Raw genomic sequence first — 17,637 nt, 5'->3', positions numbered from 1 at the left:
TTAATTGGTGTTCCCACTTCATAAGGTCTTTAAAGAAAAACCTAAAAAAACAACCCCCCCAAAAAACCAAACAACCCAACAACCAATTAAATCCACTAATTAATTCTCAGGGTTTTTTCTCTTCTTGTATTTATTCCTATGCAAACCATCTTCTCAAGACAGGGCTAGTATTGTTGGTTGGTGTGTTCACTGAAGCGCCAATTCAGTCAGAAAAACTTACAAATCTCATAAAAGATTTAGTGAAAACACTATTTCAATTAGATTATAAGCACACTTTATTTTAAGACGGCATTCTTAGGTCTTCAGACATAACAAGGAAGTGTACATATAAGAAGGCTTGACCAGATGATTGCAGAGTTACTCAGACCAGAGGAGGGTAAGCCAGAGCAGGCCCAAAGGCTAGATACAGAGGAAGGTCACTTCAGTGGGCTCAGGAAAACAAGCTGACTCTAACTGCAAGTTACCAGGCTGATCACATCCCTGAGATCAAGGTTTTAACTGAACCATTAGAAACAACTTCAGAAAAAAAACCCAAAACAGCCTAAGTGAAACATATTCTTTTGGTTCCTTCATATTTTGAAATTACTTATTAAAAAAAATTGGGGTGATTCCAGCATTTTTATCCCATATAATGTATATCATTGCTGTACTTAGAAATAAATTGCAATTCATATAGCAGAGTGTAATATATTAAAAACACTAGCTTTCATTACTTGCATCAGATTACCCTGAATGTGCCTGAAACTTGGAAAAATTAGCAAAACCAGCAAAACATACTGATTAAAGCTGGGCAAACTTTGCTAGCTTACTCTGCTGCCTTCAGGCATCATGTCACCAGTTTTCAGGGCAAGTAGTCTTGTCCATTCCAGTTCAGTGTTTAAAGGAACTCTTGCACCAGAATCTGATCAGTGACTTCTACCAGTTAAGTAACCTTACCTGCAAATGCTTAATTCTGGAAAACTGTCCATAGCCAGAAACTTACTATTTGCATCCTGATGGTCTATTATTAGACATACATGATCATACATACACATCTAAACACATAAGCTGCATCTTCCGCTTAAATACTTCAGAATATACCAGAAGGACATGAAGTGGGTTTTTCCTCCAATACATCTGCCTTTTTTACTGTGAGGAATTAAATTCAATTGCTGGATATATACTTCCAGTGTTTCTTGGAAAGCCTTCAATTTTCAACAGTGTAACAACAGAAGTGCTTAGAAGAAGCACCTAGGTCACTGAATCCAATTATCCTCAGACAGAAAACTGAGCTATAAAGTCTTTCTTACACTTTACATAACCAAGACACCCCTTTGTCCCAACTGCTCTTACTGCAGTGATTGTTCTAGGACTTCACTATAGAATAACAAATCTCCTCTTAGTTTTCACTAGAAATTAATTTTTGGTCACATTATAATGATTTGGTTTTGTGTCAGTACCAGCTTTTAATGTAAATAGCTCTTTTTCTTTCCTTGCATTTTGTCTTCCTGATGTATTTAAAGCCAGCACACACACTTCATATGCTCCTTTTGTGGGCTGAACAGCAAAGAAAGAAGACTGAGGTTCAGCTGCTTATTTTTATTCTAGCAGTCATTTTGTGCACCTATTAAAAAGTTCAAAATTAATGAAGGTTTCAAGTATATTCAACATATTCTACAACTCTCTTGATAAGTTGCATATCAGTCTAATCCTGTGTCTCTTTCTTTTCAGTGAAGATGATAGGATACATATTTTAGAGAAGTGCTTCATCATCTATATGTTTTTCTTTATTTGTGCAGTACCCAGATATGTTACTGAATGATATTCCAAACAAATAATGAGTTCCTATATTTTGTTTCAGGTCTCCTCAAGCGTTCTTTTAACCTGCATTTCACTTTATGCTTAAATATGCATGATTTTTTTGGATAGAGTTTTACAATTCCAGCAATAACAAAACTAACATATTTGGTGTCAAGTCTGATTTTAAACAGATTTAACTCTAAAGAACTTCTAAAATAAAAATCTTTTTAGTATTTTGAAAATGCAGGTATTTACCAAAGAGGTTGAAAACAGCATAGTAAAGACAAGAAAAAGAATAGTACTTACGGTCTGTAAGACTAGCAATCCCTGCAAGAGTAGTGATGGGAACATGAGGCATATCCCCATTCATCCTGAAGTTCTGGGAGAGTAGTGCCTACACAGATATTTCAGTTCAGGTGCCAGCTATCATTACTTCCCATCTCCCAAGCACTAAACACAAAAACAAAAAGAACAAAACCAAATACAATCTCTCAGTTTACTTTTGAAAAATTTTAAATTCATTAACATAAATGAAACAGACCATACTACCTTTAGTTGCATACTGAGTGAATTTTTTTCAAGAGTGGGTAGAACAGTGAAGATTTTTAAAAACAAGTGGCATTAGACAATTAAAAAGCAAGCTTCCTTCTGGTCTCAGAAGCAACCCCTTCATCAAAAAAAGATGCAAATTAAGGCAATTAAAAATAGTTTGGTCAGGTTATACAATACTGACTGAAAAACTGGTAACAAAACTTCTGTTAGTTCATGCTGAAGTGTGATAGGACTTAATGCATAACCAATTGAAGTAATTAGCTGTTATATTCACTTCCCAGTTTTGCAGAAGGAGACATTTTCTTAAAGAGACTAGCAAAACTAAAAGTAGCAATTTACAGATTCAAAAATAAAGGAGCAAACAAATTGACAAATAAAAAATCTAAGTACATTATAAAAGCAGTAGCTATTGCAATATCTTTTTAATATATCACTGTCTGGTCAAACTACTACCAGAAATACTATTAATTCCTCCTGGGGAAAAAACCAAAGCTTTGCTACCACTGAACTAGCTCATTTATTTCCTGTAAAACAGCACATTTTATATTCAACTACAGAAAAGGGAATTAGTTCACTCAGTTTTCACTAATTGTGAAGATCCCAAATGTAAGGAAGTCCACACTGCTAAAAAATAATTGTAGTTCCAAACTATCAGAAATTTACAAACATCACACATTACAATCCCCTAGTATATAATGAAATTGACATGATTTTTCTGAAGACATTAAAGGAATTTGATATGTGGTTACCTGTTGTAAACAGGCACCTGTGTTGTCAGTTTGGGAAATTGTAAAAAGAGTCCTTACATAAGCATTTCTCTTACCTACTGAAATGCTGAAATCATTATTTACTTACGCTTACTTTACAAGCCTACATTTTTGAGAATTACATATGAAATACATACAAACCACAAGATCTTTGTCATTTCCTTAGTAACGTTTATCTCATTCTTTCTCATGTCACACCAATGTAGCAACATACGGCAATATATAGCAATATATATAATACCACTGCTTATAAATACATATAGACTCCAAGACAAGGAAAACAACGTTGTAAGTCTTTTTCTGCTCAAAGTTTTCATCAGCCACTGAAATTACGTTTTCAAAGATTCCCTGTCTGCACATTTGTTGAAAAAAATACTAATACTGAGGTTAACAGAACTGTCAGTGAGTTGACTTCCTTTGCTGCACCTGCCAGAGTCTCATTCTAACCTAAATTACTTTTCTTAAAATTAAAAATATAGTACATTGCAGATACAGAAATCTAGTAAGTAAGGAAACTGCTACAGACTACAGATAGTTATTCTGTGTGGGTTGCTGTGTTTGGTTTGGTTTTTTTTTTTTAATCCAGGAGAAAACATCCCACAGAGCAGTTTCAAGTACTACTCAATACTCAAGGGTTTTTTATCCTGAATGAATACAAATATATGCAGAATTTCACTGGTTGCCTAATTCCACAAATAAGCAATTCTAAAAAAGAAATTAAAAAAAATAAAATAAATACTCTAAGAGTCCCATAATGAGTCTGCACCAACAAACCCACAGGAGATAACACTTCTAGAATCTGACTTTTCACTGAAAGCCTAGAAACTAAAGAACACCTTTCATGCATAAGTTACATTTACCATAAAAATGTCATGTCTGGTGGCTTCTCCTGACTGAAACTGCATCTACGGAAAGGCCACATCACTAGCCAGTATTATCGGAAATTTTTATGTAGCACAGAAATAGTGAAATATAAGAAAAAAAAGTCTATTCACTTTCACTTCCTCATCACATGAGAAAGCTGTTAACGCAGAGGCTGTTACTCCTAATTCAAGTTCATTCCTAATTCAAGTATTACCGCCACAATAAATAAATTATACAGACATTTTACAGGAAAAATTCCTCCAAAACCAGACACATAAAATTAGAAACCTTTTCCACAGATACGTGATAAGAAACCTGAACATGGCAAGGTCCAGACCTGAGAATGGAGCAAGTGCAGTGAGCTGGGATGGTCAGGGGAAAAGTAAACTTTCTTTGAAAGAGAAGAGAAAAAGTGGTTGGCTTGTTTAACTAACAAAACAAAGGTCAAGAGGGGATGTGGTTGCTCTCTCTAAGGCGGTCAAAGAAGGTTACAAAGGAAGAAAGCCACAGAGCAATGCTAACACAACAATAAATGGGCACGTGAATGCAAGCAAGAAGAAAAACAGAAAAGAGCTTTTCACCATCAGAGCTGCCAATTTCTCGAACAGCCTTCCAGTAGTATAGATAAGCAACACCACTACTCCAAAGGCGGACTGTACAGATGTTACAAAAGGGATGGGATGTGGTTGCCTGCACCAGCTGGGGGCTAAGCATGGTAATTCAAGAAGTCTATCTCTGACATTATGAAGTTTTTGCAAGCATGATGAAATGAATAAACAGATGAGAGTAAACAAGAGAGAAAGAGAGACTGATGGGATTAAGTGATAGGATTAGTTTATAAAACAAACACAATATGAAGAAACCACATTGTAATATCTGGGTCCAAATACTACAGCTGTTGTGTTGAGGGCAAAATTGCATCTGTTATAAAATTGGCAAACAAGGTGGGATTCAATTCCAGAAGCAGAGACTGGGATCCAGTGAAATTACAACTCAAACTTGATGCTACTGAGAACATCAATAAACTCACTGGCTTAAAGATTTTAAAATCTCAAGCACTTAGAGGAATAAAGATTGACAGCTCAAGACAGTATAGGTTTTTCCATACAAAATATCAGAACAGCATGTAATGATAGCTTGGCTGTCAGGCAAGTTTTGCTGGGGTTTTCTCCCCTACCACCATTCCCCAAATGTAAGAAGAGTTAGAAGTGCTATTGTAGCAGCTCACAACTAGTCAAGAAGAATCATCATTTTCAATATCTAAAAATTTTCCATTGCCAGGTTTGTTCAGTAATTGTTATCAATACCATAACATTTTTACCCCTTTACTGAAAAAAGTGCAACTGTTAGTTATATTAGCTGAATTAAGGAAATCAAAGATCTACTCTGGAAGGCCTTTAACCAATGCATTAGACTGCAGTGTAGCAGTTCAAACAGAGTACAAGAAATTCAGTCTACATATATGTATGAGATCTTGGATATTCAGTATAGAGGTACTTATACTCTTGCTTCTTTATAAGAAAAAACGGATACCATAGAAGACATTTTAGGGAGGAAGGAACTGCAATGTACAAAGGAAGCAACACAAAGAAACCCTCAGTGAAAGGAAAACAGTGAAATGGCAGCGTATCTAAAGACTAACACATGAAAAAGTTATCATCATAATACACATTAATAAAGCAAAGCCAAGCCAAGATAGCATGGAAAGTAATATTTAAAAAGTTTAGGCTATGGATAATAAGTACCCATTTAAGTGTTATTTTTGTAAGCTATCCTTTTCACTTTTGTTTTTTTTAATGATCTATATTTGTATGTTATCTTCTTTCCCCCCCTTTTTTTGTTTTAATTATCTGTATTCCCCCTTAATGCAAGGGCAAAATAAAGGGACGAAGAGAAGACGAAAGTAAGTTGGGAACAATTTAAGTACAGACACTGACATCCAGTGAAGAGAAATTACAAGCATAAAAGGGAAAAAAAAAAAAAAAGCAACAACCCAAGCAAACAAACCAAAAAAATTACCTTGTTAAAATAAAATAAGAAATAGAAACAAATTGCAATTGTATTTTTTCAGATATTGCAGCATTTAACTACCAATGAAATTATGAGAGGACTCTGACCACTGGTTATCATAGGAAGGTATAAGCTCTGCATTTATGAAACATTCCTCTTGGTTCAGAAACTGTCTTGTATCTAACAAAAATACCAGGTTTTCCCCAGCTTTGCTACATGCATGCATAAGAACAGTAAAAAACAAATGAAAAAGAAAAATCTGTTTATATGCACTAATACAAAAAGGCTCAGTAGCAATGCAAAGACAAGCAACCTATCTCAGAATTCAGAAGTTTTAAATGTTTCATTCCTCATTCTCCAGGGTATTCTTCAACTTATTATATATTTGGATTTAAAACAATAAATTATATGTAACTGGCATGATATTTTCCAGGAAGTAAAAAGGTGGATTAAAATTAAATTTTAAAGAAAAGCTACAATATTAGACACCTATGGTTTTCTTTTTAAAATTAAATAGTCTTGTTTTATTTCATTTAGATCATGGAATCTTTATTTAACATGAAAGTACTTTAAAAAGTAGTTCCAGTTTCCTATATATTGAGTAACATCACATAGATTTAATGACAGCACCAGGATCTTGATTTCTTCACCTGCATATGCAAATTAAACCAGTACAACTATATAGTAGCTAATTCGTAATTTAGATGAAAAGAGAACATTTTCTTTTTGTTTAAATCAGCAAACCTGCAATCACAATTTAGCAACCTTTGTCTCATAGTCAGTTTTAAACTTCTACATTTTGCAAAAAACTACTTTTCTTGTTTGTTACTACATAAATCTCTGCTAGCTATCAGTCCCTAAACTATCCTTTAAAAAAATTTGCTTCAAGAATGAGAATCACAAAGAGAATGAATTAATATCGTTTAGTTCTAATTCAAATAAGGTATTGTGACTGAGGTACATCACACAGATTTATCCACAAGAGGGCAGATTTCTGGTTTCCATTCCACAGCTACAGTTTTATACAATGACAGTAAGTTTCCAGAACTACATGCTTTCAAAAATACTTCAAAAAACATACTAAAGAAGAAGATATTGTTGACAAAACATAATTTAATACTTAAGTATCCGGGGAGGGGCAAACATACACATTTACAATATAAAGTATTTAACACAAATTCAATCTCAGAAAAAGTCAGTATTGGAAACAGAAGAGTGAATATTAATTAATCAGCTGCCTGGTGCAGCTGTCTAAGGCTAAAATAGTAACACAAGAAAACATGAAGCTACTGGATATTTATTTAAGTTGAATAGCCAAAGAGGTGGTTGCAGCATGTGGAGTGAGGTAAAGGAAAAGGGGGGGTGCAAGCAGGGGAGGGTGTGTGTGTGTGTGTACTAGTGAAATCTGTATGTTTCATTTATAAAGTGATAAGGCAGCAGAACCAGTGATGCTGACAAAACAAGTCGAAAATGAAAAAGTTTGAGATAAGGATCACCTAGTACAACTTCTAAACCAGTATTAGGATAATGTGTTTTCCTATAGTAGGTGCTCAAATCACCACAAACTACAACCACTGTAAAAAAAAAAAAAAAATCTCAGTGAAAAATACTATACTGTACAATTGTAAATTGCTTATCAGCATAAAGCAATCTTTACGGAAAAAAAATTTAAAGCATCCAGTTTCTTAATCTGTAACTACGGCCACATTCCTTTGGTCTCTGCTGCTCTAATTTGGTAACAATGACACTGATGTCTCTCCTGCCCATGTGATACCAGTGGCAGTGACACCACAGTACATGGCAAGAGAAATACCAGTATGAGCAGCAGAAGCACAGACAGAATGAGACTGGCCTGTGAATTCAGCAAAAGACATCCCCTAATGCAGGAGCACACATACTTCTACCAGGGTAAGCATTAGTTGTGCTCTGCACCTGTAATAACTCTTCCCGGGGGAAGAGAGAAAGGGAGCTGACACAATCAGACCATGCCCGAATTCAGACCAAGCCATTTGCAGAGAACAGATACCTATAGGTAATATGCAGCTTCCCTGATCTGTGGGACAGTGGGATTGAGTGCACCCATGGCAAATTTGCTGACAACTCTGAGCATGTGATGCAGTTCCCACACTGGAGGGAAGGGATGCCATCCAGAAGCACCAAGACAGGCTTGAGAGGTGGGACTGTGCAAAACGTTGTGAAGTTTAAGTGGAGCAGTCATGATACTAACCATCACTGAAAAAAAACATAAAAGGAAAACACCAACCTACTTCATTTGCTCATACATTTATTTCTCATCTGCAGTACATATTCCACACACAATTTTTACTTCAACAAAGAATGTAAAAGCTCTTTTTAGCGAGCATAGCCCTGTGCTTGCTCAGGCCCATATGCAGTGGCTGGTATTAGATACAGTTCATTTTATTGAAAGAAAATAGCTAAGGGATGTACAGAAGAGCAAAAGCAAATAAAAGAGTTCATTTAAGTCAGCTCTGTCAAATGGAGAACACTTCAGATTGCAATATCCATCTTTGTTAATAAAATAGTTGTGACACGTATTAGGGAGGAAGTAGCAGTTTGGTTTTTTTCAACTTTCTGGAATGTCTCATATTAGCTGTTACTAATGCTGCCCTTTCCTAAGAACTGTTGTGTACTGACTTCCACTTATATTTTAAAGACTTTGTTCTTTTACTAGGCTGGAATTTAACCAGACTAAAAGCCTAGCGATTAAAAACTGAACCAAAACCTACTTAATACAGTAGTCTCTTCCAATTTTTAATCTTGCATTTCTGCCCTCGAACTCTCTCAGCTGCTTCATAACCTTTACAAAACAAAACCGGTAAGAAATTAACCTCTTGAGGCAGCAGTTGATTTTAGACAAGTCTTCATGACACACAATTTTTGCCTCTTTTTTGACTTCGAAAATTAATTAAAATCTCTCCAAACTTCTTCCATACACACTAAGGAAACAGATGCACCCAGTACACCATTTCTTTAACCATCTGCAATAAACACCAACGGAAAATTCTACATAAACAGATTTAGTGAGCTGCATTTCAAAAGCACATCACTTCCTCTTCATATTGGAATTAATACTGACCAGTGATACGTTATTTCGTTTGTCCTAATACTCATCTTGTTGCCCGTTTTTCAACTTTAACTTCTCACACGTACAAGAGAGATGCTATATAGCACTGCAGGTAGCTAAGATGCTTTTCTTCTGGATTGGTGTATTACTTCCCCTCATCCTCTCAACACAATGAAGCAATTCCTCCATGCAAAGACTCTCTTTACTAGCCTGCTGTAACATACCCAGTTTCTCTCTCTCAAATCAAATCCACTCCCACACCTCTCAGCTGCTGGACGAAGAGAGACAGCACACGTTGCAGCCTCTTTCTCAATGGGAACACAAGAATCTCCTCTATTCAACAACCAATTTCCACAAACTAAATTGTCTTGAGACTTCCAGGCCTTGTAAATTATAACTGAAATTTGCTGATGCTTTCCAAAATTATTAGGCTGAAGGACTTACAGATAAAGAGGTGCCTAATGATCAATAGGTAGAAAATTATTAAATTAATCAGTGTTTTTAGTGATTGTGTGCAGAAACACAAAGAGCTCCCGTTATACTGTCCTGCTGTACCCATTTGCACCATTAGTGGCAACATAATTATTTTTGTGGCTTTATAGCATTCACTACTGACAATTTGTTCTGTTTGGTTCATTTTACCAAGGTAAATGAGGTATTTTATATTGTTTATGCACCATACAGGCAGATACACTCTCTAAAGGAAAGTATGTTAACATTTAAGAGACAAAAACCCTGAAATAATCAATGCAATTTAACATTTTAATTAAGATTAATAACATCGTGCAAAAACATATTGCCACAGAAGGTTGAACACAAGAGCAAAGGTAACTTTCAAAAAAACCCAACTGCAGTGTTAGTGTCTAATAAATACCGTAACTTTGTAAGAGACTCCAAGAGATTAAATTTTTCTGTTTGATAACTGATTTTAGTTAGTGTTTTTGTGCTAAAATTGAGAATTACATAAGCCTTTTGAACAACACACCATCCAACCTATCAATGCTAAAACTGTAGAACTCCATGACTTTGTGACTACAATTAGTATCAGGATTCCTTGATGTTTTACTTTATGACATTTAAAGGAACGTATTTAAAGGAATACATCCTATCCTATTTATTACAATCCCTATTAACACTATAAAAAAGAAGTTACCAATAAGCCTGTAAACTAGTATCACTAGTCAGCCAAGATAGTCCCACACACACTCTGGTCAGCTAACCTTCTGAGGCAGAATGAGCTCAAAGACATAGAACAGAAAACAAATGGAGACTAGGGCTCAGGGAAAAAAAATCAAACACATTTAAAAAGTTAATAATAAACCCTGAAGCATAGCACACACAACATCTAGACATATTGTGCTGCAATAACTGTTAATGAACTAAGCTCAAATAAAGGCCAGCTTACCACGAGCAATTGGGGCTAGACAGTAACAATCTGAAATGTCTCAATAGCTAGGAAAAATATTATATTGGTGTTTGGTCCTTGTAGGTCTGGGGAAGGGTTCACCACGTTACCTATGAAAGTGCCCTGTGTAATTCTGAACTTCTGTGGCTTTTGCTGGTTCTCCTACAGCTGCAGCAAAAACACAGCAGAAATTTCTTAAGCTCACAAACTGTACTGAAAGGAGGGATGCACTTAAAAAAAAATTAAATTGCTCCGAAGTGGTGTCTCTTCACCTTACTGACCATCTTCCACATGTTACTCTTGATAGCCTGTATATTTACAAATCTAAACCAAAACTACACAGGAATTGTACCAAGTAGTTTGCGAAGCTGCTCACCGGCTAAGGCAAGCTCACAGCTTCCACCAAGATTACACTTTGCAACTTAGGAAGTTTTCAAACTTACCACTGTCACACCATAAACAAACATTCTATCAAGAACAACCAGATGAAATTATGATGGTCATGCACAAAAAATGTTTGGGGATTTTTAATGTGTGTTCTGTCCATGTTAAACATTCTCAGTTCATTTTCACTGGGTACTGCAGCAACACAAAGAAACACAAAATAGCTGTCAACAGTGACAACATACTTGTAGAAGTCAAAATTTACAGCAAAAAAAAAGGTAATTATTTATGTGGATAGGAATACCATGACCCAGTTACTATATAACAAGTACAGTGAAGCACACTACTTTGAGGAAAAATCTCCTTTTCATAGAAATTGCCTAAAACATGCATCTGATTTTTTTTCTTTAACAAACTTAACTAACTGAAACCAGTTTGGAAATTTTCTTCATACTTGAGTAGAGCTCACTCAATACAACTTAATTTTATAGTAAAATAAAAGCAACTGAATTTAAGCTAATTCTGAAAGAGAATATAAACTCAAATGTTTAATGTAGCTCAATTCAATCACTTTAAATTAATTCCTCCTGTTAATTTGCATTAAAAGTCTTAAGTGTTGTGAGGTAGACAAGGATTGAGCAATGCCTTTACTTCTAATTATTTGAGCAAAGTCACACATTTTGAAACGGTTCAGCTGACCACAAATAATACACCTATGAACTAGCTTCCCATTTGTTTTTCCAAGAAACAAGAACAATTCCAAGTTACACCTTATAAATTTCTTATCAGAACTTCCAGTACAAACTTATCAATCACAATAAAAGTGTGTAGAGCACAGAAAACAGAAGATTAGCTATGACATTTCGATATTGAACTGTTGTCAATATAGTAGATTTTACTTTCACCTTAAGGAACACAGCAGATCATAAACTGTGACACAAAGAGCTGAGAACTGAGGAATGGTGCAAAAAATTTCACTTCCTTTGCGGACTTCTTCGAAAAACACAGAACATGGCCCATCTGTCATGGCTACCTCCTCATCTCACAACAATTCCACAAAGTACAAGGATGAAAGAGACAAGGCCAAAGAGCTTTCTGAACAGTCCATGAAATGAATGTGATTACCAACCAAACAAGTTATGTTTTGCTGACCTTTTTCCCACATCCAAAATGGACGTTTTTAAATTTAATGTCTTGGTATTCCACTCTGGTTTTGTTCTGTTCCTTTAGCCCTTTGTTTCACCAGCTGTTTTTACACAATTCCCAAGGATGAGGCTGAGTCACATGGTTAGAAAGCTGCAGCTCAGCGGCTCAGACAGGTAGATGTGCAGACACGGCTGCGCACTTACAGAAACCAGGGAGGTAGATGGAAAAATGAGTTCAGATAAATCTAAGCAGTAACTCCAACTGGGATTCCCATCCTGTTACGGAATTTGGCTTCTGCCGATGCAGTGGACAGCACAAATAACTAAAAAGCAACAAAGATACACTTTCCAAAACGTTTAGGAACACTTGAAAACAGCATCTAGCCGACTGAAGGCACAATACACACATTTGTTGTATCCTGACCTGCCTTTCTCCTGCTCCAACTGCTTATCATTTAGCTCTGTCCATGATGTATGTATTAATCCCATTATTGCATAAAATATGGTCTGCCCATGCAGATATTTCTCTAAAGGTCTCCTTTTCAATATGCAACACAAAGAACAGCAGAAAACAAGTAATTTTAAATTTGAAAGGACTGCAAGCTGCCATCACGTCTGCAGCTGGACAATGCCTTTCAGTACCAATGAGGTAAACAGTTCATGACAACAAATACCAAAGACACTGACCACACATTTGTTTTCCCTTCTTTGTTCCCCCCCACCTCCTTACCCTTTGAGGGAGAAGGAAGGAATAGAGAACTACTACTGTGTTTATGCATCCAGGAGTAATTATCTCACTACATTTTTCCAAAAAAAATCACAGAATATTGAGGGAAGTGACCTCTGGAGATGATCTTGTCCAATCTCCCACACAAGCAGGGACACCATGATGTCCAGAAAATTGGGGAGGGGGGTCGGAGGGGGATATAAACCCTCCCATTTTTTAAAGAATCAATGTACTCAAATTGACTATGCACTTTATTTTCTTTAGCAGTAATCTTTATTTAAGATGGCACAGAAGTACCTGATTTGCTCTATAGCAAAATAAATCCAAAGACAATTCAACCATCGAGACAACATCTTTTATTAGACTTAGGAAAAAAATATTTCCCAAAATCTAAGGCTCTCTGTTCAAAAAGTCAAAGTGTAAACAATCCATTGAGCAACATTATATTAGCGACATTAGTATTTTCAATAATTGCAGAATACTCTGTTTTTGAACTCCTACTCTAGTAGTCATTTTCTCCATTTTCATTTTAAGAGCAAGCAGTGAGAGTTTTAGATTACAAAGGCCCCAGGGAAAGTAACATTTCTAATCTTGACAGTGACAGTAACAAAGCAAAAACTTCTCCTGAATTTAACATTAGCCTCTATCTTTAGACCAAGTAAGTCACAATTAACCACATAACCATATACCAAGAGTATACACAGCTATAAAAGGTTACCACAAGCTAAAAGGGCATCAGTAATTCAGAAATTGTACCAAATTGTACAAAGAATTAAGTCTACACTAAACTTTGATTTCCAAAGCTATTCCATATTGTAGTTTTTACTTTCGGCTTTTAATTCTATTCATGCATTACTTTGATGGAATGCAGAAAGTAAGTTACTTGCTTGAAGACAGCTAGCATGTACAGTAAATAGTCCAAAAAAAATCCCTTCTACTGTAAATAAGAATAACAAATAAAAAAACCAAACCCAATACAAACCACCAGAGGCTTTTAAAAAGCATCTTCCAAAAAGAAACGAGTATCTCAACATCTCCAGCTGGAAGGGGCCTTTTAAACAAAATTCAAAATATCTGTAATGACAGAGAGATTTTTTCCTACATGATTAGTGGATACAATGAAGTCTTTTCTACTCTTCTCAATTCACGTATTCATGGAACTGTACAAGACTCAGCTTTCAGCTTTAAGTGATAGTACTCGATATGAGTCACAGGCCTCCCAGTCTTGCTTTGACAAATATGAAGAATTTTGGTTAAACAAGCTTTCTGCAACCAGATGAAGTTGAAAGAGGAACACATCCAAGTATCTGACTTTTCTATTTCCCCAATCAGAGTGTACCTGTAGCTTAGATTTCTCCTTTTGCAGCAACCCTTCTCTTGGATCACCAAATACAATGCCTTTCAACTGCTAAACTAACCATCATTAACACTCAGCATACAGCTGGCCTCAGTGCCCGCAATTCCTACAGCACAGTCTTACCAGTAAAACCAAAATACTGGGAAGTATTTTCAACATTACAAGAACCTGAAGCACTTGATTTTTGCAACAAACAGTGCGCAGAATAGAAGAAAAGGTAGGCAAGTCAAGGCAGTTTACCTTATAAACAACCCTTTGCTACCAATGGAAACTAACAGTAGTTACTTCCACAGTTGTAGAGGAGAATGGAATTTTTGTAATTTTAACAGCTGTTGAAAAATCTAATGCAAAAAAGCCAAACAAACAAAAATGTGTCAATTTATAGCACTATATAAACAAGTAACCAGAATAAAGAAAATTATTGTGTACATACTTTGGGTCATAAAGGTTTCTCCATTATATAAACTCAATTTTAACGCAGACTAAAAAGGATTTCTTAAGTTTTAGAAAGAAAGTATGTGAGAATTTAGAAACTGTATTTCACCTCTGCAAAACTGCCTTCAGGCTAGGAAAGCTGAGAATTCTTATGGGTTGTTTTAAGCGTGCCTCCTGATAACAAAACTAGGCTAATACTGCAAGGTTTTCCCTCTCACACTCGTGTTTCAGAATTGCCAGAAGAATTTACACCAACCAGCGTTTAAACTCATCATCTGAGAATTCCGGCACCCTCCAGAACTCTGTTTCTCTCCCTGTCTCTGTACACAGAGATAGAGCAAAACAGTTTCATGTGCTGCAGAACCAAGGAGAACTTGTTTTAAGCAGTTTCGTATTCATACCAACTTGAACTTCAGCTTTTATCCCTTATCTATCAGTTTATGGATAACTCTTATTTATCAGGTTACAGATATACTACATACAACACACAACATCCCATTCCTAATTCAGAACTACATGGATGCTGGACAATGTTATAAAGTGAAGTTATGACTGATTTTATTCTGAGACAACATGGCTGGGAAGAACTAATTAAAGCTTATGCCACATTTGGCCAAGACAGCCGTCATGAAGCATGCCACAGCAAACTGTGCCTCTCTTTCAGACACAGCTGACTGGCAGAAAAGTTTCAGAATTTGGTACAACTGTGTTTCTTTCTGTAAGAAATTGAGCTAAGGAACTGCACTCACAGTCTTAAGAAACTTACCTCAATAGATAGGGAAATACTACAGAAAGTGACATATGATAGTCAGCAAGTTGAACAGACTAGCAACTTAACTCAGAGGTGGTTTACCAAATCCATGATGATTCAATGGAAGAGGGATCATGAAATGCTGTTGCAATTTAGTAAGTCATGAAATGAAGGTAACATTAACCAGCAGCAACTTAGAATATTAAAGTAATATAACCAAAGTCTCATCTACATATACTTATTTCCAGCTTTACTTCACTGATACAATTGAATCTGCTTGTTCAAACCTAAATTTTACAAATGTAGAAATACTGTCTAGTTTCACACAAATTTTGTAAACCTCAAGAACTGTAAGTATTTAACTTTCTGTAACTGCCAAAATTAAAAGTTTTTCTTCCAATGCATTTTCAAATTATTTCCAATTAATCAAAAAACTTAAGAGGAAGAGAGCGCAACAGAATCAGTTTTTACTCAGAAAGTTTTCATCCTTTTTTGACTGCGAGGGACAGAAATTGCATACTGGGGACTACAAATGGTTCTAAAATTTCATTATATTAACACCCAGTAAAGAATAATTATATAGCCAAGTATCATAATGCTATTCACTCTATTTACTATGTTCTTGGGATAGGGGAATTCACAATGTATTTTCTCCTCAGTTAAGGATCACTGAACCTTGTTCGGTAAAGAAGGGAAGATATATCACCATGTCCATCACCATTGTTTATAAGACTGCAGTTTAAGGCGTAGATTAAACTCACGTGGTCTCTGATTTTCGTATAAAACAAGTTTCTCTATCATAAGCAACCCATTCTTTGGCTCCAAGCAAATGGACTGAAATCATGGCAAAAGCATGGGCCTCCAAACTGGGCTAGAAAGAACATGGTTCTTTTTTTTAACTATCAATTCATTTGCTACATGATTTTTGGTCTAGGCAAACTCACCTGTTGATGCCTCAATTTTTCTTCAAATTTGCACAGGAATGGGATGGCACATCTGCTAAGATACAGAAACAGAACACAAAACTACTCAGCCTCCTTCATTCCTTCCACACTCTTTTCTAAAATTTATCAAACATGGTCATTCACAGAAGCATTCACGAACAAAAGTCCCCTCTGAGTATACATGAAGACAGAGCAAAACTGTTCTAGAGTAGAAATGAAACAGTCAATTCCTTTGAAACAAAGAAATGCACTTCAGCAACAGAAATAGTTTTGGTAAAGAGACTGAGTAATACAATATGCATTTAGAAAGCAAGCTTTCCAAAACAGGGTCTTAACTACGGGATTTCTTTGTGAATCACATAGTACATTCAATGCCATTCTCTTATCTCAAAAAAATAGCTCCTATAGCAGCATTGACTACAAATCAACACCATTTCTTTGAAATGTACTCATTTCAAAGAAAAGGAACATGCAGAGCAAGTGCATTTGTTTTTTAAGTGTCCACCTTCAAACGCAGCATCAAATCAGGTTCTTCCTTTCAAACACACCACTTCTTTGGTCCTGCATTATACTTGCAAAATCCTTCAATGGAAACAGCTCAACACTACAAATGTTTGTTTCATTTCCACCTTAAGATACCCAGAAATCTTAATCCTATTAGCACCAGTGGATTTACGTATGAATAGTAAGTTCCAGCTGAACGAAGTGAGGGGGACAAATTAATCTCACCTTTTAGTAGTACCAATGACTCTACCTTCCCAACAGAAAAAACAAAAACCACAAAAACCCAGAAATTTTAGCTATCAATGTAAAAATTCAGTATACATTTAGAAGGCTGCCTGACTAAATTAGATATTAAGTTCCCTTTCAAAGACAGCTACAGTCTAAAACTACCAGTAATTCCATTACTCGAAATATGGCTAAATATACTAGTCCCATATATATAATATTCAGGTTCTTGCAACTTTTGTTATTTACAGACTTTATATTTTCACATCAGAAATTATTAAACAATTTTCACACAGTGTTTTCTTACAAAATAAGAATATCCCTTGATCATGAAGTCCAGACCATTATAATTTACATCACACAATGTACTTCAAATATTTAGTAATTTCATAAACATTTTGCCTTCATCATTCTTACTGGAATGCAATTCCAGTATCTCATTCTTTTGCATTCTAGAGCTTTATATAAATTTCCAGACCGGAATTATTCAGTCAGTTTATGTTCCCTTTTTCTTGCATCCTCTTGGCCGGTAGCTCCTCTCCTTTCCAGATGTGACTCCTTCCAGAAAATTTAGAGCTCATCTGTGTCATCCCCTCTGCAAGCCCCTAAAGACAGGACTGTAGAACACAAGCAGTGTATACTCTTGACAAATTTAACAGCAGGAGAATCACTTTTAAAAACCCACCAAAAAACCCAAAGAACA

At 35.7% G+C, this 17,637-nt stretch overlaps 1 protein-coding gene across 3 annotated transcripts in view; it reads right to left on the bottom strand.

Annotated features, from left to right (window-relative positions):
- The window catches only part of NIPBL (NIPBL, cohesin loading factor), a 110,796-nt gene extending 94,518 nt beyond the window's left edge, over window positions 1–16,278 (bottom strand). For 2 of the 3 annotated variants that reach the window (XM_017730231.1, XM_017730232.1), the window contains exons 1-2: window positions 16,206–16,278; window positions 2,086–2,229 (exon numbers count right to left, since the gene is read on the bottom strand). In XM_017730231.1, coding sequence (XP_017585720.1) covers window positions 2,086–2,149 — 64 coding nt within the window. In that variant the 5' untranslated portion in view covers window positions 2,150–2,229; window positions 16,206–16,278. The remainder of the gene's footprint in view (window positions 1–2,085; window positions 2,230–16,205) is intronic. The other variant, XM_017730233.1, reaches the window with a different exon arrangement.
- Window positions 16,279–17,637: the final 1,359 nt, after the last annotated feature.

This window comes from Corvus brachyrhynchos, unplaced genomic scaffold, assembly GCF_000691975.1.
Source record: "Corvus brachyrhynchos isolate BGI_N302 unplaced genomic scaffold, ASM69197v1 scaffold42, whole genome shotgun sequence".
NCBI lineage: Eukaryota > Metazoa > Chordata > Aves > Passeriformes > Corvidae > Corvus > Corvus brachyrhynchos.
The sequence above is the reverse complement of the archived record's forward strand: the minus strand, read 5'-3'. Positions and strand labels throughout refer to the sequence as shown.